Consider the following 21,874-nt stretch of genomic DNA (forward strand, 5'->3'; position numbering starts at 1 on the left):
GGCCGCTGCGCGCGTTCTATTAGTGAGTTTGCGCGTCAGGGATTATTCTGAGGGTCGCTTTAGAGGGTGCGGGGGGGGGGGGGACAGCACTCAAAAAAAAGCACTTTTTTGGGTAACTCTGTCTTTTGCGTCGTCTCTCCCAACTTTCCACCAAGACGATCATCGCTGGTTTCACATGATAATGTCAAAAAAATGGAAAAATACAAAATACAAACCGAGCCGTGCCGTGCGCGCACCCGCAACGGTTTTCGGTTTGTTGCCGGGCGCGCTGACAAAGCAGTTCAAACCCGCGCACCGTGCGTGTGAGGGATCGTGAAAGTTCAGTCCTTTCAATCGGAGTGCGCGTCAGAAAAGCTCCCCGTCCAACCGGAACAGTGGCGTGAATAAATTACCGGATTAAACACGGCGACGGTTCTTCCCGGTTGCGGGGCGCTGCGTGGCGCTGCGGGAGGTCTGGTTGTCTTTGATCTTTGACGGCTCGGGCTGGGCAAGTCGTGTTTCCACTTCCAGCCGGTGGCTGCGCTGTCATTGCACCGGCTGCAGCAAGTCAGCTGCAAGCACAGGAAATGACGAGTTGCTGGCCTTCAAAATAAAAGACGCGCAAAAATAGATAAATGGACGTTGACGATTAAAGTCCCTAAATAGTGAAGGACGCTGCTTTCGTTGTTGCTTGTTGTGTGAAGAAAGTTTCATAAAAAAAAAAAATCATTATTAGAAGTTATGGCATGTTTAAAAACGTTTAACTTGAACTTTAGACTTAAAAAAACCCTGAACAAGCACTAAGTTTGACAAGCGGCAGAAATGCATCATTTTAGCCAAACAGGGCAAAATTACAGTTCAGAGCTTTTAAATTGAGTTCAGCACAGCATCAATTCAAGGGTGATCAAGGTCAAGGGTCATCGTACCTCAGATGCTTTCTTACCTGTCATAGACAGGCCTGTGACAGGTACCAATGGATTCTGCCGTCGTAGCGGTGGAAAACCAACAGTCATTACACGTGGTCAACCAGGTTGTGTGTGGCTCTCGCTTCCTGCATGCCAATGCCACTATCTAGATCATGTTGATCTATGGCATTCCCTAATCTTTGACCCTCATAGCTGATAGTTAAACAAGGGAATACTGTAGTCATGTGATTTAATCTTGATAAAGAATTGTAGCTATTTCTCTAGAAACTCTGTTTGCTTACGAAAGTCAGTCAAACATGACCAAATCTTGTGTGTGGAGATTATTACAGTTTTCAAATACAGAAAATGTTTTCTCCAACTGGGTTAAAGAATGAGGTGTGCTGAGATTTTAGGTTCAGTACTATAAAAAGGAGCAGGGTGTCAATCCTAATTCCGCATTATAAGAATTTAAACAGGAGGTGCAATTTGCTTTAAAATGGAACTAAAAAGCCCAGAAATATTCCAAATGTAAATCACTGTAGCCAAAACAACTATGCTATAATTTTTAAGGTTATAAATATTCAATGTTTAGGGGGGGAACTTCCTGCTAAGCTTGTCAAAACATCTCCTGATTGCAGCTTCATGTTCCTCATACTCATAACAATATGACAATGATTTCAATTGTCTCCTCTAAATCTGGATTTAAACAATTCCTTCAGTGTTACTATGTTAGGAGGCAGTCTGACTGTAATCCAGGTTGAGAACAGCAATGTGGAAAACAGGAACAGATGGGGGGTGTGGTGTCTTCAGCTGCTTCTGTTTTTGCACTGTGTGTGTGCGTGCGTGCGTGTATGTGTGTGTGTGTGTGTGTGTGTGTCAGATGACGCATGGCTCTGGTCAGAGTCGAAGATGAGTCTACTCAGCAGTGGAGGCCAGAGCCTGACTGGACATTGCTTTAATGACATAATGAGATAACGCCTGGACACCAACTATTGATCCAGGCCTCTGACTGCCGTCATCAACATGAATTTGCTTAAAAAGTAATATTATAATGCTTCTAGCTCCACCATATGCTTTCTTTCTATTTGTTTTACATATAGAATTTAAGGTATGAAATGATCTGTGCAGAGGACCGGTGTGAATAAAGGCTGGACATTAACATCATTTGTATTCAGATGCTAGATTGAGATTTAGCCACATTATACAATCACCATTAGAGAATAGAGACATTTATATTCGAACAGATCGCAGGTTATTTAGAACAGTCAACAGATTTTGTGAATACGAGGCCACCTAGTGGTGGATGCTGTATTACACAATATCTTGGACTTATTGTATTAATACCATTAAGAAATATGTTTATTCTCTTATTTAAATGTTCAGATTTGCCGATTTTATTTTAAACCTGAAAATTATTTTTTTATGATTAAAAATGACATAAAGCTTGCTTGTTGTTGTAATGTGTTTCCATCACCGGATAGATTATATTTCTTTCTCTTATCTATATTAATTTCTTTGCAGGAATGTTTATGTTTTTCTTTCATTTGATGGAAACAAACAAACACTGATCAACTGTACGTTTATGTATCAATTCTGCTGTTCTCTGTTGTCTCTGACAAATTGTTCAAGTAGCCAACTTAAAAATAGAATAAGATGAAATATTTTCATAGTCACAGACATCATATTTGTTGTACATCACACATCCAACATAGACTTTTAATTACAATCCATTTTGGTTTTGTTATTTGTGATCGTATAGTAACGTAAAAACCCATCTAAATATGAATGTGTTGTAGTATATACAGCGTAAACACACAGGACCTAACCATCACCATGGTTACAGCCTTACTAATTCTGGAGCTGACTAAAACTCTTTCAGACACCACTTTCAGTCGTCAACAACAATAGTTCTCAGCCCGTCACAGACCACACCAGAGACACATTCAGCTCTCAGATACATGCACCTGGGTTTGACCACATTAGGACGACGTCATCCAATTAACTTGGCGATTGGCTGAGGAGATTCTGGGATTGGTTGAAGCACCATTGTAACGTTTCCCATGCAGGTAGCACCTCCCACATGGGGTGACCAGAGGCTTAGTGTGAGCCTGATTATTTCTGTAGCTGTTGGGTACAAGACGTTAGTAGAGACAAGCGGGAAAACAAATGCATACATCGACATACTGCTGTGAGTATCCCGTATATTTCCTCCTGTTTACAATAATTGTTTACTGAGTTTGAAATGCTTTGATATTATCTGTTGGTTCACATAGTAGTCATCTACTTTATGTCATTGGTTATCATTATTTATCTGCTTTTACAGCTGATCGGGATCTTTATCACAATGTAAAACATTCGGCTGCTTCAGTGGGTAAAATTTGTGTTTAGCGTTTAAGTTACATTTTTCAAAAAGTACTTTCTCTTGAAAATGTGATCCTCCTCCCTTCTTTCTGCAACCTAAAGAAATATAGGCCAGCTTGTTAGCCGCACAAAAACAGGCCACATGGAACTGGATTTAGCAGATTATGGAGCCTCAACAGATGCGCCTAACAAAGCACTCAAAGATCCGTCTGTGTTTTAATTTAGCACAAGGTTTTACACTCACCTGCTGTATTTGTACTACAAGACTATACTCATCACTTCCTGGACAAGGCAGAATGCTTTTACTGCTCTCATATATCATTATCATACAGGATGAAACAAAGACGAGTCCCTTTTCACTAGTGACCATCTTTAAAGTCTCCAAAGACCACGGGAATTGTCCTAGCATTGACCATCTGTTTGCAGGTACCGGTTCCAGAGAAGATGGTGGCCGCGCTGTGCGCCCGTCTCACAAGTAAACATGTTCAATCTGATGAGCAACTGTTGCACCTGGATAAACAAAATACAGGAGCCCGTCAGGTACAATTAAATCACAGGCTTCTTGAAAAAAAGTTCATCAACTCTTCCTCCCAGGACAAGTCAATCTGAAAAGCCTCCCTTTATGTGACTGTCTATATTGTGCTTGCTGCTTTGAAGGAAAGTGGCCATTCTGGTGGTTGGTCTGGACAAAGCAGGAAAAACATCCTCCATCAGAGGGATGTTAAGAGGTCATTTATAGCTAATGCATTGATTTTAAATGCTGGGGTAACGGAACACAACCAATGATCACGTCGCCCTTTTCAGTCTCCCACGGCGCGGAGGCAGGGCCGACTCAGGGCTGCGTCCGAAATGAGATGAGGGTGGAGAATTTCTCGGTCACCTTGTTGGATGTGGGCGGATCGGCCGAGTCAAGAGGAGCCTGGAGGGCGTTCTATGGAGAGGCCCATGGGCTCGTCTTCGTGGTGGACTCCAGTGACAAACACAGAATAAAGGAAGTCAAGGAGGTTCTTGCTGAGCTGCTGAGGAACCCAAGGGTCTCAGGAAAACCCTTATTAGTGTGAGTGTGCTCAGCTTCGTGTCAGAGATCGTGTGCAGAGTAAACGCTGCCCCTCGTTGGCCACTTAGAGGCAATGCAAAGCAACAACGGATAATTGTATTTATTTATTCGACATGTCTGTGTTTGTGTCACCCAGGCCTGCGCTTTGTTTTTAGGTTGGCCAACAAACAGGACAAAATGAATGCCTTCCTAGGAAGTGAACTGATAGAGCTCCTGTCACTGGAGAAGCTGGTCAATCAGAGCCGTTCTCTTTGCCATATTGTAAGTGCTCTTTTCAACCTGCCACTTTTCTAATCCCACCAGAACAAAGACGCGGGTAGAATGGAAGTCTTCTTTCTTTCCGCATCAGGAGCCGTGTTCGGCCTTAATGGACCTGCGACGCTGGTCGGACAGGAAGACTCTACGAGGCCTTCGCTGGTTGCTGCGCGCCGTTTGTCTAGATTACCCTGAGTTGTGTGCTCGGGTAGCCCAGGACAAAAACAGGCCACTGGAGCCAAGAGAGAAAACACACAGGAAAACCAAGGGGGAAAGGTAAGGGGCTTCCTTCACGTGCACGGCTTTCTTTTCCGTAAATATATTCTGCTTCAAATTCCTTAAAGTTATTTTGTGTTAAATGTTTTTTCCATCCAGAATGCGAACGAGCAAGTCAGATCTTCACCAGGTCCATCGGCCAAAAAACAAGGAGAAAAAGAGCAAAGGAGAGGGAAAACTGCAACCTATTAGAAATATGCTGCAAAAGGTTCAAGAAATTTATTTTTTGAAAACTACACCCAGAGACCCGTTCAGTGTGGAAACATAGCCAAAATAGAATACAGTTCAATATAGAAGCCATTTATTCTACTTTTACAAAGATAAATATGCACGTCAGCAACACCATTGAGGTTGTAGTTTATGAATGAGTCTGAGATATGGACCTCAATCTGTAATCATCCTAGTTAGTTTCTTTTTCAGTTTCTTTTATTTATTTTTTACGTTGTCATTAATGTAAAGTCCTTTATCATAACGAATGTTGCAATAAATAATTGTTGAATTAAATGCAGGAAACAACTCAGAAACAGAAACTGAAGACAAAGAAGAGGAAGAAATTGAAAGCCAAGGAAAGTGAAAAGGAACCACCGGACACAAACGATCAGGAGGAAGAGGAGGAAGAGGAGGTGGAGGGTAATGACGAAGAGCAAGAAAACTCTGGCCAACGGGAGAAAGCCGGCAGTGCCCTGATCTCGCCGAAAACAAGCAAACCAAAACGAAAAACGAGGGTCAAGGAGGAAATTCAGACCGTGCCAGAATCACCCGACAATAACAAGAAGGCGCACAAAGGTTTTTAAGGTTCAATGTTTTTAAGTTATTGGCTGTTCAATAATAATGATCCAATATTTCCTTCATGTAGTTAAAGGGGAAAAGAAGAAGAAGAAAATTGTCGCAGTAAAAAGAAAGAACAAGATCAACACAGAGGCGGCGCCTGGTGCTTACTCTCAACCTGCGGATTTGTCTGCAACCTTTGGTGATTCTCCTCCACTTCCTCCACCTCTAAATGCAGCATAATAATAGTATAGAGTCAGACATTTTGTATCAAATTGTTCTAAAAAAAATTACACCATCTTCCCACAGATCTTTACCGAAAAGCAATACTGGCTCTGAAGGAACGCCAGGACCAGGGAAAGTGAGACGCTGGTGGTAAAGGAGTGTTCACTGACAGCGGTTAACGGTCGCTGCATCACTTCAGAGACATGTTTGTTTGTTTGTTTGTGACTGTTGTGTCTTTATCGCTATCTTGAAACGATCACTGAAACTCAAAATGCCAGCGTGGAGTGACATTTGACAATAATGTAATGACAGAAATGTGAATAATATAAAAAAGAAAAAAACCCAAAACAATATTGTTCTGGAGCTGCAAAAGTGTTTGACTTTCAGGGATATTATCCTTTTTTATATACATAAATAGTTGAACTTGTTCCAGCAAATAAAGAATCGAGTTGATTTTTAAAAAAATGTAGGAAACGGTATAATAAATATATTTGTCACTGCTTTGTCACAGCAATAAATGTGAGACTCTAATGATCAATGAAGATTAGCTCAGTGTTGCGCACCGCTGGAGGGGGGGGAGGGGGGGCTCATTTTTTGTGCCCCCGTTGGGTAAAGACTTTAGCTACGCCCGTGACACCCCCCCCATCGTTAGTCGACCGGGGGGCGTCGCCATTTTTGTCGTTCACCCAGAAACCCACCCACCCTCCCCGGTGCATCTTCTCCGACAGACCGACGGCAGACATGGCCTCCCCGAGGACGGTCACCATCGTGGCCCTGTCTTTCGCCTTGGGTTTATTTTTCGTCTTCATGGGGACCATTAAACTCACCCCGAGGCTAAGCAAGGACGCCTACAGTGAGATGGTGAGTAGCGGCTAGTAGCGGGCGAGGCCGTTGTCCGGGTGAGCATCACGTTAAGCTAGCAGAAACAGGGACGTGTAGCGACTGATAGAAAAAATACAAATAAAAATACTTCCGTTATCTTAAATATATGCCGATTCATGCGTTTCGTTCCAGGCTGCTGTTGTAGCATGGAGACGCAGCTTCTGGTTTGATATGAGACTTATTAGCTTTAGAGCTAATGGTGCATTCCAAGCTAATTCTGGGGAAGGGGGGGGGGGGCTCTCCGCGGTGCTGATCTTGGATCAAGGCTAAAAAAACAAACAATGATCGGACACTTGATCAACACGCATTCGTCTACAGGTCATCCAGGGAGCATCTACTGAACAGTAAATTAAATGAAAGTCATGATTTCTAAATTGTGAATTTACTGAATGTAAGCCCCCCCCCCCCCTCACTTTCTGGAGCATGTATGATCTAATTTCGATGAGAGATTTAAAAAAAAAAAATATTTCTCCATATTTTTCGTTTCTTTTCAGAAAAGGGCTTATAAAAGCTATGCCAAGGCATTGCCGGGCCTGAAACGGATCGGGATCAGCTCGGTCCTGCTGCGTAAAATCATCGGCTCTCTGGAGGTGGGCTGCGGCGTGGTGCTCACCCTCGTGCCGGGCCGGCCCAAGGACGTGGCCAACTTCTTGCTTCTGCTGGTCATGCTGGCCGTGCTCTTCTTCCACCAGCTGGTGGGAGACCCCCTGAAACGGTACGCCCACGCTCTGGTCTTTGGCATTTTGCTCACCTGCCGGCTGCTCATTGCCCGCCAGAGCGATGACCGGCCGGAGAGAGAGGAGAGCAGAGAGGAGCAGCACATCAATGACCAGGAAAAGAACAAGGTCAAGCAGTCTTAAGATCCTCTACGTCGCCCCAAGCTTCAGTGAAAGGAGCCCGATGCATCTCCATGGACTGTAGTAATTCAAATGTTTGAATTGAACGGTCACTTCCACTAATAAAAGCCCTCAAGCACATCTGATGTCCCATTGAGCTGGCTGACCTCTGCCCTCTCAACGTGAAACTGAGATCTCTTGACACAAACATCCTCTACGAAACTGGGCAGTCATACCCGTGGAAACCGATGAGCTCAGATCAGTGTCTAAATAGTCTTATTTATTTCAGTCCTACACTGTGTTAAAGGTAATTGTGCTCTATGGATTTCATTTATGTGATCAGTTAATTTGAGAATGCCGTTTTTCCATGAGAAATTCTCGCTCTTTTTTTCTAATTTGTTTTTATACTGTGTCGTTAATACTTCGCTGTAGTTCAAGCATGTTTCATTTGCCTAAGAGGGCAGAAAATGAATTAAAATGATTTTTTTTAAATGACTTTGTAATAATTATCCATCAACTAGCATCCTCATCTTATTTTGATACTGTGTTCAAAGGCTGTTTGTTGAAAAATATAAATAATTGTTCTTTTTTTGCAAAATGTTTGCATGAAATCTTTTCTCTCGGAGTCGAATAAGCCGAATATCCTTTGTCTCGTTTAATTTTGGTGAGTGCCGCTCCGTCGTTTAGCAAGAAAGGAAAGCACTTGCAGTTTGTTGTCCACTGCTACTTGAACATAAGTGAGAAATTATGCCTGTTAAAAATGGAATTTTACATTTTTGTAATTCACTGCTGAAATCTTAATCCTTTACACGGCCTCTTAAAGATTTGCTAATCTGTTTGGTTTTATTTATTTATTTATTCTTTTTTACCTGAAAATATGAAAATCATTCCTATTGCAGTTTTAGGGATGAAGTCTCAGTTTAAAATACTGTAAGTTTTGGGATTCACAATACTGTAATTCCGAAAATGATATACTTAAAATAAAGAACTGAAGGTGAGACAAATGAAATCTTGTTAGTTTTATTGATATTTTTGTACAAAATTGTATTTCTGTCAAATTCTGCCCTTGAGACAAAATATAATTTTCCCCCTGCTTCTCCCACCAAGTAAAAACTTGACAAGTCGGTAGTAGTTTGAGTATAGTCCAAATGTATTGTGATTTTATTTTCTCCAGCAAGGAGGCTATGATTTTACTTGTGTTTGTTGATTGGTTTGTTTGTCAGCAAGATTATAGACATAGACCTTTATGTATTGGGTTGGATAAAGATAAAGGGATAGGACCAGGATTAAAACCATCTCTGGATTAGCATAAAAATTGGTGGAAGGGTGGGACATGTGCCAAGGAAATTCTGGTTAGAATTTAGATTGTGATTCAATTTAATTATAAGTTAGGTCTGCTGCTGTGCCTTTCTGGCAGCAAATGTTCTACTGAATCTGCTTCCAAGTTGTTATTTCACAGTAATATGGCTTAAATGGCAGCAGAATGGAAGCGTAAATGGAAATATTTTAGTCTACATTACAGAGTAATGAAAAACAACAATTTAGAAATCTATACCAAGTTATTTTTTGAAGATATTTCACAAGGTTTTCTAAGAAAAGTTACTAACAAAAAGTAATCGTAAGGTTTATGGGGAATCCAGAGCGGGGTCAATGCTTAGGGGCATTTAAATATGCTTTAGAACTGTGTGAGCGCCGCAAGAATGATCTCAATTAATTGGGCAAATAAAGTGTGTTTGTCTGTTTTGTGTGCATTCGGACTACAACTCCCAGGAAGCAACGGAGCGGATGGACCACACTGCGCAAGCGCAGACCAAACGGTCGCGCGGAAGATTTGAGTTTGGTTTGAATGGGCGAGGACATGTTGTCGCGCGACTGAATGAATATATTTGAATATATTTTGGCTGTGGCGTCTTCAGGTTTTAGTAATGTCGTAATGGCAGCGAGACTAAATGTGTCGGATTCAGACGCGTCGGGTTTGGACAACCAGTCGGAGTCTGGTCGGAGCAGCAACAGAAGTCTGAGGGTCGCAGAGCAGGAAAGAAAGAAAAGTGAGGCGGAGGATCCGTTTGTTCTGGCCCTGAAGTACTTCTCTGACGGTAGGACAAGATGGCACTCGATAATTGTGACGCGCTTTTAACTCGACTTCTACTGACAGACGTCATTAAATCTCTTAACCCCGCTTCTCGGAGCTTCAAACGCAAAACGTTCCGAGTCCACTGACGACGAAACATCTGACATGGCGAAATGAAAGCCCTCCACACAGCTAGCCGGTTAGCATGTAAACACAACAGCAGTATCCTGACCGCCTCCCCCGAGGAGGCCCTGTTCTCCGTGTTCTCCATGTTCTCCGTGTTCTCCATGTTCTGTGTGTTTGTTTGTTTGTTTGTCAGTCGGATAACTCCAAATGTTTGGGCGAATCTTGAGGAAACTTTGGGGAATCTTACCAGGAACAATTGATTGTTTTAGTGATGATCCACAAGAGATCCTGGATTCACTTTGACATTGCAGTCAATGGAGCTTTAAAATGTATTCCTTAATATCTCGGTTGACTTATTGACCCATGATTATGGAGTTTGACACAGTCATGTGGGGGGGGGGGGGGCTCTACATCACCACTGAATTTCCTCCGGATCGGATCTGGAGTTGTGGCTACCGGTACTCTCGCAATCCGGATTGTCCACCGCTGTGCAAAGAAAGACTCTGATTCTGTGGTTTAATGCTACCGTGGGAAACTTCTGAACTTCTGAATAGCAGCATTTAATTTGTTTTCTCCACTGGAGTTGATCTTGATCGGTAGCATCTTTGTTATCAATTGGGAAACCAAACAAACAAACGAGTCTCTGAATTCGACACAAGCTCTTGTATTTGTTAATTGTGAGTGCGTTTTGTTAAAAGCACACCGCTCTACCGCTACCTCTCCGTCCTGCAGTCGAAGCGGGCACTCCTGTGACCGGTAACGATGAAGTGGAGAAGAACCTGGTGCTGGTGGAGAAGATGGCCTACAGTCGGGGACTCGACCCTGAAGCCATCTCTGTGATGCTGGAGTTTGCCTTGAGCCTGCGTATGGGTGAGACGAGCACGCAGCAGCAGCCTTTTGAGATTCTGCTAACAAAGCCAGACAAATGGTGACAACATAAAAATAACCTCCTTGAAAGGGGTTAATATGAATCCAAGATGGGGTGTGTGATAGAGTATTGTAGACAAAGCAAGTTAAATGGCAAATATGTTACTAAAATCTAACGTCAGCGAAACATTCCTATAATGTGAAGGTGTGAACGTTTTGAGATATTCTGCCAATGATCGAACTCACAACCGTCAGAAAACAACAATGAAAAAAAATTCACCTTGAGTTCTAAAAATCCCAAAATCCCAAATGAGTTCACTCAGAAAGCAAATCGTGTTCGCCCTGTGTCACTGGTGAGAGTTTGGGTACAGGATTTGTGTTTTTGTTGTTAAGCTTGTGTAGAACAGAGACACAGACACACACGTGCGTCTCTTTGTGTGCCTCTTAATGAACTCCTCACGCACACATCAGGGAGTTTGGCAGTTTCCCTGCCGTCCCGGCTGTACCTTCATGAACAAGCGGTCGGGAGTCCACAAGGACAAACAGACTAATTACAGGATTACACGCTACGTTGTTTATCACTGTGCGCAGTAGAACAATCTCCAGGTCAGTGCCTGCGAGCTGGAAGACGTCCATGTTTGTTATGAATTCACTGTTTTGCGGGCCGGATTGGAAGCTTTGGTGATCTGGATGGTCCACAGCTGCCATTTGACAGAACCTTCCAGTTCATCTCTTTCGCCACATTTATAACACTTTGATCCAAGTCCGTTCTTGTCGTTACGTTTTAACTGCCAGTCATATCTCTTCTTAGTAAATATGGTGAGCGTCTGTCCACCATGCTGTGTCTGCGGGCTCATAAATGACCTTTTAGAAATAAAATAAAAAAAAGTTTTAAACGCATATTTCTGTGAATCATTCCGAAGGGACGACTTTGTGTGGCCGGGTGCTGAAGTGTCTGCTTCCCTCCGCTGGGGTGCCGCAGGAGGCTGTTGTTCGAGGGCTGGGTTGGCTCGGGGTCGGAAAATTACCAATCACCGCACAAGTAAGGGCACAGGAATATCGATTTGTCTCTAACTATTGTTGCTGCTGTTGCTAATAACGGTGATAGCATTATTAACCAAAAGGAAAAAGTTCCTTTTGCCTTTTAGAGTTTATCGGACACGTACCGCTTTTAAGTGAGTGTCGTTTTACCTGCTTTTGTTTCTGAACCACGTCTAACCTCTGATTTCACCCACTATTGTAGGTCCTTTTTATAAAGTGGGTGTTGACCATGTTTGACATGATCGACGCGAAGGACCAACTCCGAGCCGTCTACGGCTTCATCTTCCACTACGTGACGGAGGAAAATCTGGTATATTTGTTGGTCATTGTTGCATTTTTTTTAATAAGCTATTTGTCCAAATTAGATTGCATGAAATCAAACGTGCCGACGGCTGCGTGGTCACGACGGCAGAAGTGAGACGCTGTTTTTCTCTTGTTTTTAGTGTCCGTTCGTCTGCCACTTGCTGTACCTTCTGACCAGAAAGGAAAACGGTAAGTTCCTTTTACACCTGAAGTGTACCGACATTTCACAGAACATTTCTGGTTTCATGCATTCTTTGTTCCTCTTATTTTCTCAAGCAAACATTATTGATTCCGGCTTTATTTTCTCCTAATTGCAGTGCAAGTCTTCAGAGTCAGAAAGCTGCTCGAGCTCCAGTCCAAGCTGGTAAACGTCCTGCTGACATGGTGTCCTCTGGAACCATTCATAAAAGCCTCGATTATATTTATTACTTCATCACCATGAACGTCTTACCCTGTCCGTGTCATCGGTTATTGTTATATTCTGCAATCTGAAATGAAAACTTTGAGCCGGAGGATTTAAAAATAAATACATTGAAATTACAAAGATATGTCGATGTGGACATGATGATGGTTTCCCCCCCCCCACCAGGGACGGCAGCCTTTCCTTCTGCACCTACTGTTACTTTACAAAGTCTTTTGTCCTGACCTGTTGATGATTTCCATTCCATCACGAATGAAGGTTTGTACACTGACTATGCAGTAAATGATCATTCTATATACGGTAATACCTGTAAGTCTCTATAGTATACTGTCGAAAGCACAATAGGAATAGTTTGCTTTGCTTTTATTTATTTTTTCCAGAGTGGATTTAGGAACCACAATTCCCCCTGGAAATCCGCATTGAACAACATCCAGAGGAGTAATGGCTCCCAGGTTGCCCCTGACACCAGCCTGGCCTTCATGATTAAAGATGACACCGTTTCAGGGAAGCGGGTATGGACCAATCGCAAACATGGACACATCTCACAGTGTTTTATTTTTCAAACCACGAGCAAATTTAAGATAAACGCACAATACAGGCTTAAAGCAACAAATATAGCAGCAAAATGCAGAGAGGACTGTTGACTGTGTAAAAACATGGGATGGAATGAAAGAACGCAGGAGCTTGCTTCTCTTGATCCGTACAAGCATATTGCAGTTTTCCAGAGTATTAATCCATCAGTATGCGGTGCTTTTATGCTTTCCTATCTCCCGTTTCAAATGGAAATGTCAAATGCGGCATAATCTCCCATAATATTATATCTTAGTAAGAACTGAATCAGCATCTTTATATTGAGAACCCAAGGTTAATACTGGAGTGAACTGTGATAATACTGCTGTGTAGTAAAACCCTCAGATCTAAAAAAAATATAGTATACATATCTTTACTCCTATCTTTCTCAGAAACACAACCACCTGAAACTGCCTGCGTTGAGTAGCGCAGTCAAGCAGCCCCAGTCTGAGCCTTCCTCCAAGAGACGGATGATCCCGCTGGTCCAGGTCCGCTCCTTCACTCACCTGCTGCAGAATATGCACCGCATAGAGGTAGGTCTGCCTGGAGACACCTGGGCTGGAGGATGTCTGTTCAGTCTCTAAATGCAATGTGTCATCACGGCCACAGGGTGGTGCTGTGACTCTGCTCTTGTATGAGCGCTGGCCTTGGAGCTGGAGCTTAAACGAGCTTTGTGTTTGCCCTTATTTGGTTTTCCCTTCCAAATTGTGGTGTTTTTCTTTTTACTGATCTTATCAGCGTCTTACCTTTCTGACGTGAGTCCAGGAAGTAAAATTTATGAATTTAAACGTGTTCAAGTACTGAAGGTTCAGATTTAAAAGAGCAGCATCATAACTTGATATTTGCTCTGCAGGTTCGGCAAAACAAAAAGGAAATGCCTTGCAGGCTTTTACTTTTAACTATTTCAATTTACCATTTTCAACGCTCACAAAGCCAGTGTAAACTATTTTGCCATGATTTAGGTAAGACCGATGAAAAGAGTCGATCACACTTGCATTATTATTTCGCAGTGATTGATGAAGCATCATTGATTACGTCCCTTGCTGCCTGCGCTTCCGTTGTCAAAGGATGAATGGCTCTTTGTCAGTTTAAAGACAGATAGTCTGTAATCAATAAAGAACTGAGTTGTGTCCATTTCCAGTCTGGATTATCCTGTAATCATTTATAATGATTACACAGCCCACATATTGGGAGCCAACTGTTCATAAAGGAGAGTATAAATAAACTATCCAGGGGGATGGAAGAAATGTTCCCACACTGGGATTACTGGGGGACTGAATAAACAGTCCAGTGGCAGATTACAGGTTTACTCAAGCATCAGTTTATTCTGTTGGTAAAAAAGGTGGATATTTGTATATTTCTGAGTATTGCCACAGGAACATGATTTGTTTTTTTATTCTTTGTCTGTGGATGTTAAATACTTTCAGCCTCTGTCATACCTTCTATGGTGCGTTTACTATTTGCTTTAATCCCACCAGTTGCCCTCTCAGATGGGCTCACTGCTGGGATCCAGTCTGGCTCTCCAGTACCTGGACTGTGTGCAGGACGAGTCTGCCCTCCTGCGCCTCAATTTCTGGCTCGGCTACGCTCTCCATGAAGGTAAGCCACTAAAGCCGCGGTGACATCAGCCGGTAGAATAATTCCTACCGAGCCGGAGACCTTGGAGTGAACTCCAGTGCTCGATTTAATCGACACATTAAAGGATTCCTCTCAAAGATGGGTTTAACAGAGGCTGGGGGGTGTAACTGTATGAAAACACGTCAAATCTTATACTTGCGGTTTGTCTATTGCTTCCGTGACGGCTTTTCTATTTCTGAATGCCGTTTCTGCTGTTTCTCTCAAGAGTTTTTCTTCTGTGGCGATGGAGGAGCCTCGCAGAATTCAGAGGAAGCGCTGCAGTTTTTGAACCGGCTGCTGTCCACCCAGCAGTTCCTCCAGGTGAGGAATGCAATGCTAATACGTGCTGCTCATTAAAGCCGCGCCCCCGTGCATAACGATTATTAATAGTCACGATTTCCTGTTTTTAATTTGCCATATAACAGGAAGGCTTTTCCAGTTCCGAGGTTTTTCTTTACAAATTCCTCACCGTGTGGGATGGCGCCCTCCTCCGCCCACAGATCCTCAACCTGTTGAGCAACGTTCCCGTCATCCCCAGCTCCCGTGAGTTTCGCTTTTAAAACTTGTTTTTATTTTTATTTTTTGTTCCATATTTATAGTTCTGTTGTTTTGTCTCTCTCTGTCAAACACAAAGTTCTTTTCTCCGCATCACTCCTATATTAGCAAGGCAAAGAACTACATCGCACCTTATCTTAGGCATCGCGCCGCGGCGCATGAATTATGCAACGGGTGCAAATGTAACATCCTGTCTCCACCGTTTCAGAAATTGGACGGCTTCTGTTTGAGCCCCTCATGCAACTCTTCTTCACATCCTCGTTGTTTTTCAAGGTAGGCTTGTCTCTCTCTGACTCGAATGGAATGAACTTTCTCGGGTACTTGAGGAAAACATTAGCTGGTAACAGAAAACTGTGCTCCTGATTTCTCGTATGTTTAATTGACCATTGTGTCTCGCCTCAGTAAACGTTGTCGTCGCTTGAAATACTCTAATCAAACATTGGAAAGTAGTTTATTTATTTCAAATTTAGATTAAAGTATTTTTCACGGCATAATGGTTAAAGCTGGCTAGCCAGTAGCTTCTTTACAGCAAAACAACTTAGTAGAGGATCACTAAGAGGAAATGTTATTTATATAGCGCCGGATCACAACAGAAATCCATCTCAGGGCACTTTACAGGATTAGCGGGGAAAGACGGAACCCAAGTTGACCCAACAGAGCAAGCACTTTGGCAGCGGAGGCAAGGATTGCGTTAAAACAAAATGAAGGCTGATGTGTTTCGCACACACGCTAAATTAATCGGCGCACACGAGGCCGACTTGCCTACTGACTGGGTTTAGACAAACCAGGCGGCCTTTAAGTAGCAGTTTTTCCTGATTATAAAGTCCGGCAGTAGAGCACCGTGCTCATTCTCCACCAAAGTTCACTTCAATGAGAATCCTTACAAAGAATCTTTTCAAGCAAAGCTAAAAAATACATAAATATATATAAAAAACAAACCCCAAGTCGATCAGCAAGTCCGTCTGCTCAGTGCTCTTCCCTTTCCCTGTGTGTGTGTGCGTGTGTGTGTGTGTGTGTGTGTGTGTGTGTGTGTGCGTGTGCGTGTGTGTTTAGTGTGCACTGATTGAGTGTCTGAATAACATGCTGCTAAAATGGCTGACGTGGCACTCTGTGTACGCGCTGAAGGACGACTTGGACATCAGCCTGAACAGCCACACGTCCATGTGAGTCTTTCAAATATCTGTCGTTGTGTTTGTGTGGACTTGTTTGTCCTCTCGGTTGTGCAGACGTTTCTCACGTCTGGTCTGGAGGCAGCTTTGATTTAGCATCGTTCTGGTCCAGGCGTGTTTCTGACTCTCTCCCTCTGCGCTCTGCCTCAGAAACATGACTCTGTCCGGGTTCAAGGATTCGGTGATGGAGCTCATCCTCTTCGTGGGTCGGCTGGCGTCTGTCGGACTCCAGCTGGAGAACAGCCACTCTCTGCTCCTCAGCTTCACCCTGGACTTCTACGAGACGGTGAATGAGCCGGGGATAATCACTAAATGTGCTTCGTGACTTTGTCGGGAAAGACGCCGCCTGTGACGGAGTTTTACGGGTAGAATGGAACACAAGTTTATTTAAAAACGTGCTCGCTTACTGCAAACAGAACCAGCATCCCCATGATGGTTTGAGATTCCTGCTAACTGACGGATGACAGGAAGAATATTCCCTCTTTGGCAGAGGGAATGAATCCATACAGCGAGTAAATAAAATCCTGAAATCGGTTCAGTTCTGAATGAAACTAAAAAAATTTACCCCCCCCCCCCAGGTGTGTGACACGTTCCTGAAGTACGGCCTCCCCCTCATGGTGATGCCTCCGCCTGGGGTTTTCTACCTAGCCCTGTTTGCCGCTGAGCCCGTTAGCGTGGACAGTCTGGCCTACATCATGCACAGGTGAGGAGGGCAGTGGTTGCATTTAGCATCCAGTTAGCATTTAGCATTTTCAAGGCTGTGGTATTACCGTCTCACGTAGTTGATGATTGTCCAAAATTACATGGAAATTTAGGTTTATGATAATGTGAGGATAGGAGATCATTTAAATATGTCCTCCTTTATGTGTTAGGACATTTCTATTCACTCGTCCTCACAGCGTCGGCCAATCGGCAAGACCCCAGGCTTCTGGGGCGACTTTAACCAAGCCGAGCGTGAAAATGCGACAGTGAAGGCAAATTGGAAGTTAACTTTGTGTTTTTTGTATTGGCAGGAAACGAGCTGTTTTTGCAGCCATACTTTCAACGCTGGTCTTTTTTTCTGTCTCTTTGTTCAGGTACAAAGTGAACTTGACATCAGCCAAGAATCAAGAAAAACTCACAGAGGTAAAGATGCAAATCTCTTCCCACCGTGCAAACCGGAAAATCAAACGCACCGTGTGTTACAGAAAGACACACGAGTGCACTTTGTTGCACTGCGCCGAGGCGTGGAGAATATATCTAAAGCATCTTCACCAGCGGTGATTTGATTCATAATGAAAACCATTCCAGCACTTCCTCTTTTGTTTTTATTCAAGCCAGTCTCTCTAGGAGTTCCCAGGCATCCACCTGCAGCTGGATGACCTTTAATAACCTCTGAGGACTGAGACAGTTCATATTTTTATACTTCTGCCACTGCGAGATGTGGATTCACAAGTAGATCGCAGTCAGAACGCTCTCCGCGTCGATGTCAGCTGCACTTTGTAAACGGCATGCGAGTGACTCGGTTTTGCCGAGTCACTCGCAAAACCGAGTGATAATGTGGCTGGAAGACAAAGACCAGATTTGGTTTGGTGTCAAAAAACGTGTTATTTCTGATTAAATAAATGCGACTTTTCCTCTTCTGTTAAAGTATTTGTTTTATTTGTACAGTTATTGCTACAGACCATCGACACGCACACACTCGTATTCTGACTGATTACGCGTCTATTCTTTTGCAAAGTGAAAACTGTCTCGATGTCGTCGGCACGGATTCTTCCAGCGACGGTATTCAAGCAGTGAAAGTGGGTTGGTGCCTTTGTGAGGCCCTCTGGCTTTGGAGAGTATCTCAGCCTCTGCCTGTCTCTTCTTCACTCAGCAGCAGGCCTTTCACATCAGCCGCGAGACATTCCGCGAGTTCAACCATTACCTCATGGTCATGGTGAACTGCCTGTGGAACTCCAGAATGTTTCAGCCCGGCGTCGGCGTCCAGCTGGCAGAGGAGCTGCTGCTCGAGAGCAACGTGCCACAGTGCCAGAGCCGCTTCAGCCTCACCCACCACCCGGCCTTCATGAGCTGCGCCGTCGACTTCCACCAGAAGGTGGGTCGAGGGTCGTGGGTCGTTCAGGGCGTCTCGATTTGTCTCGCACGGATCCTTTTGGAGGATATTTTCATGCACTAAGAGTTGGATGGACGGGTCAGCGGTGAAGACTATAAAATGTGGCTGGAAGACAAACGCATCATGAATGTGTCTTTTATAGAAGACGCATTAACACAGAAGGACTTTTCTAATCTTATAAGACGTGGTTTTCATCATGTTTAGTATTAAAATGTACCTTTTTTTTGCGTTTACTTCCACATCTAGCAGTGATCTTGTGAGGTTTAGTCATGCGGCTGACGAATATTCATGTTCTCTTTTTATCAGTGTTGGCCAACGAGAAAGAACTTGGACCTCAATTCCATAAAGGTACGAGGGGAGGGGGGGGATGTATTATAGACTTCAGGTGTGGATTGATCAGAGACTCAGAGCGATCGCTTTGATCACTCACCTTCAGATTCCTGCGACGTGACCGAGTGCGTTTCCTCCCGTTTCAGGACCCCAAGCCGTGGAGCTGGTACCTGGAGTATCTGTTCAATCAGGGCTTCAGTGGCCTGAAGCAGTTTGTTCAGAGCAACATCAGCCGGTAGCTGGGAGGATGCCAGACCGACCACGACGTTGGAAGTCATTCAGATTTCTGTTTATTTTGTGTTTGTATATTTCTGTACAGCTTGTAAGGTAATAAAAAGTGATATTTGAACGTTATAAGTGTTTACTGTTGTTGTTTTGGATCCATTGTTCTGTAAAAGCAGTGAATCCTTTCCTTTGTCCCGCCAGGGTTCAAACATATTTTTGATCATTTCTGAGTTGACCTCCAACAATGGAGAATCATTAGAACGACACAAAAACAACCGGAATAATTTCGACTATTCTATTACATTTTACATCTTGATTACCGGTAATGCTAGAAGGCACATTTAGTGGATTAGTTCCAAGTGGGAGCGGAGTGGCGTGGATTCAAATTAAAAATCCGCTGATGTTCTGAGGAGTCGGAGTTTAAAGCCCGATTAAATGAAATCGGGTTAAGCGTTGATCCGCTCAAACCAATCAGAATAGTTAAAACACCAATCACCTGTAGCCCTTAACCACGCCCCGTCAGGTAGGAAGAGTGAAATTCCGTGTTTTTTTTTTAAGGCAATTATTTATATCACGGCAAAACATGAAAAGTTTGACGTCATAACTTCACGTTCCTCCTGTCGGAGCAGACTTTGAGCCAGACTGAGCCCCCCCACCGCGCCCTGACTCCTGCGGCGCCGCGGAACTTTTCGGAGTTCATTTTATTCTGACTGCGGCTGTCTGATTACCATATTTTTTATTTGCGTGGGAATGTTAAACCCGTCACACGGAGCGCAGCCACCTTATTAAAGAAAAGCATCCAGCACCGCGCCGCGCCGCGCCGCGCTCCTGCGCCGCTCCAAGTCTTCCTCCGCGCTGCTGCGCTCCTCACTTTCCTTCAGCTCGCGTCTGGAGCGCGTTAACCGGGAGCACCGTATTCAAACCAGCGCGTCCGGATGAGCCGAGCCGCCGCCGGATCGTCGCGCCGGGGGACGAAAGGTAAGATTCACCCCCCGCGGCTTCTTCTAAAGTGTTCACTGCGGTGAAAGCGTTTTGACTGAAGCCGGTTTAACCTCACATGCGGGGCGCGTTCACGCAGGAACATGACGTGACAGCGTGCCAGGCTTGATGCCGCGCTGCGTGCGCGCTGGGGCAACATTACGGAGAGACCGTGCGTCGTCCTGGAGCCAGTTTGGCAGCCGGAACCTTTCATTCAACCAGACGGCATCCGCGTGATGGATGAGGTCGTGTCCGGTGGAGGTGTCACATTACCCGGTGATCGTCCTTCTTACCCCCCCCCCCCCCCCCCCCCCGACGCATATTTCTGTTCAAGTTTCCCCGCACGTCCTGCGGGAAAGCGCTTTTTTTTTATTTTATGGATTTTCTGCGTTTCCACTTTGCGTGGGTGGAGACTGACGCGGGGAGGCAGGCTGAGGTCCTCGGCTGGATCTGAACTCTGGATGTCTCCAATCATTCAGGTTACAGTTCCACAGCCTCTCAGGGAAGACATCAGAAGTCCTGATTCTGTACATTCACCCAAAGATCAAACACAAGATCTAATCAGACTGTATTTGTTCGTGTCATCTACAAATGATGTAACAAGCGAAGGTTTAAATGTCTACATTTTACAAAACACAATTAAAAGCAACTCGCCTGCAGCAGTAATCCTCCTCCTCATGGATTGGCACAACCTTGCCCATCACTCTACAGTCGCTGTGATGCCATTCTCCTCCAGGAAGTGGAGCCCGTCTCGCCTCAGCTGATTTGTCATTGTCTTGGCACGGGGCTCCGTCGCGGTGGCTGGCTGGCGCCTGAGGTGCGGCAGGTGCGCGTGTTGATGCTGACCGCGGGCCGGTCGTTTCTCTGGCTCCGTGGCGCCGGGGAAGATGGTCAGCCCCACCTTCGCCACGCTAATGGCGCAGTCGGAGCCGCGTTGTTCCGCCTGACACCTTGCAGATGTCTCTATGGGAGGGTTGAGGTCATTTCGGATTATTGGGGTAAAACAAACGTGCCCATTTCACTAAAATTCAGTCGAGAGATCAAACCTCATATTTTGGCAATAATTGCCAAACCTACAGCCACTTTGTCCTCCTTACGGGTCACTAGTGTTGCTGGCACCCAGGTGAATATGGGTGAGAGGTGGGGCACACCCCGGATGCGTCGCCAGCGAATGGTGAGGCCACGCAGGAGTCATACAACCACTCACACACACATCTACAGACAATCTGTCGTGATCAATGCACCTAAATTGCATGTTTCTGGAGGTGGGAGGAACCCGGAGAAAAGCCACCGAGAGAACACACAAACTCTGTACAGAAAGGAATCGAACCAGGAACCTCCTTGCTGTGAGTCGACAGCGCTAACCGCTACGCCTCAAACAAATTCAAAAGAAAAGGATAAATTAAAAGACAGTATTTCCCCAAACTGTGAGCGATTCCTTTTTATATCTCTCGGGTTTATGTGAATATTCCTCCTGTTCATAATAGAAACAAAATATTGATTGGCTCTTAAATGACTGTGACAAATGAACGGATCGCGTTCTGCTTGATCATACCGGCTCATTGTTTCACTTCATTCGATCAATCAATCAAATCCAAAAACAAAAATGTCTTCATTAAAACGTAATCACCTTTTGTGAAGCGATCCTCTCTCTCCTGCTTACCGAACCGGTTTCGTGTTCTGCCTTTGTTAATTCATCTTTATCATTCTTAGCCTTCATGGCTGAGTCCAGGATGAAACTGACAGTCTCTGGAATATTTAAATGGTTTATCTGGATAAAAACAAACAAACGTAGAGCTGAATCATTTTGCCTTCCCAAAGGGGCCAATCCTGCCTCAAATCCCTGTGAAAATGTATTTCTGCGTCGTCATTCTGCAGGACTGCTCAGCATTAGCAATCTGTATTCATTTAAAATAGCTTCGAGGCATGGCCGGTAATCTTCCTGTACCTATTCTGAACACA

General features: G+C 44.3%; 3 protein-coding genes across 3 annotated transcripts; all 3 read left to right on the forward strand.

Moving 5' to 3' along the window:
- The first annotated feature begins 3,726 nt into the window (after positions 1-3,726).
- arl13a (ADP-ribosylation factor-like 13A) lies at positions 3,727-5,966 on the forward strand. The gene is made up of 9 exons (XM_068740641.1): positions 3,727-3,785; positions 3,903-3,973; positions 4,050-4,302; positions 4,458-4,563; positions 4,652-4,833; positions 4,933-5,041; positions 5,343-5,619; positions 5,690-5,803; positions 5,911-5,966. The coding sequence occupies exons 1-9, from the start codon at positions 3,727-3,729 to the stop codon at positions 5,964-5,966; spliced, it is 1,227 nt and encodes a 408-aa protein (XP_068596742.1).
- A 601-nt stretch (positions 5,967-6,567) lies between these two features.
- On the forward strand, positions 6,568-7,568 carry tmem35 (transmembrane protein 35). The gene is made up of 2 exons (XM_068740830.1): positions 6,568-6,687; positions 7,203-7,568. The coding sequence occupies exons 1-2, from the start codon at positions 6,568-6,570 to the stop codon at positions 7,566-7,568; spliced, it is 486 nt and encodes a 161-aa protein (XP_068596931.1).
- A 1,909-nt stretch (positions 7,569-9,477) lies between these two features.
- On the forward strand, positions 9,478-18,976 carry cenpi (centromere protein I). Its single transcript, XM_068740541.1, has 20 exons — positions 9,478-9,640; positions 10,474-10,611; positions 11,532-11,650; positions 11,852-11,959; positions 12,093-12,141; positions 12,270-12,316; positions 12,542-12,631; positions 12,754-12,885; positions 13,336-13,476; positions 14,422-14,542; positions 14,787-14,881; positions 14,986-15,103; positions 15,324-15,388; positions 16,169-16,278; positions 16,435-16,570; positions 16,863-16,987; positions 17,361-17,409; positions 18,143-18,361; positions 18,686-18,727; positions 18,856-18,976. Exons 1-20 carry the CDS (start codon positions 9,478-9,480, stop codon positions 18,946-18,948), a joined length of 2,160 nt encoding a protein of 719 aa, XP_068596642.1. The 3' UTR covers positions 18,949-18,976.
- Positions 18,977-21,874: the final 2,898 nt, after the last annotated feature.

This window comes from Brachionichthys hirsutus, chromosome 6 (genome assembly GCF_040956055.1).
Source record: "Brachionichthys hirsutus isolate HB-005 chromosome 6, CSIRO-AGI_Bhir_v1, whole genome shotgun sequence".
In the NCBI taxonomy this organism is placed as follows: domain Eukaryota; kingdom Metazoa; phylum Chordata; class Actinopteri; order Lophiiformes; family Brachionichthyidae; genus Brachionichthys; species Brachionichthys hirsutus.

Bases quoted from the DNA above. Each gene is read 5' to 3' on its own strand.
- tmem35 (XM_068740830.1), top strand. From the start codon at position 6,568: ATGGCCTCCCCGAGGACGGTCACCATCGTGGCCCTGTCTTTCGCCTTG. The intron at 6,688-7,202 runs GTGAGTAGCGGC...GTTTCTTTTCAG, and splicing joins AGGACGCCTACAGTGAGATG to AAAAGGGCTTATAAAAGCTA.
- arl13a (XM_068740641.1), top strand. From the start codon at position 3,727: ATGTTCAATCTGATGAGCAACTGTTGCACCTGGATAAACAAAATACAG. The intron at 3,974-4,049 runs GTCATTTATAGC...CGCCCTTTTCAG, and splicing joins CATCAGAGGGATGTTAAGAG to TCTCCCACGGCGCGGAGGCA. The intron at 4,303-4,457 runs GTGAGTGTGCTC...CTTTGTTTTTAG, and splicing joins TCAGGAAAACCCTTATTAGT to GTTGGCCAACAAACAGGACA.
- cenpi (XM_068740541.1), top strand. From the start codon at position 9,478: ATGGCAGCGAGACTAAATGTGTCGGATTCAGACGCGTCGGGTTTGGAC. The intron at 12,632-12,753 runs GTTTGTACACTG...TATTTTTTCCAG, and splicing joins CCATTCCATCACGAATGAAG to AGTGGATTTAGGAACCACAA. The intron at 17,410-18,142 runs GTAAAGATGCAA...TTCACTCAGCAG, and splicing joins ATCAAGAAAAACTCACAGAG to CAGGCCTTTCACATCAGCCG.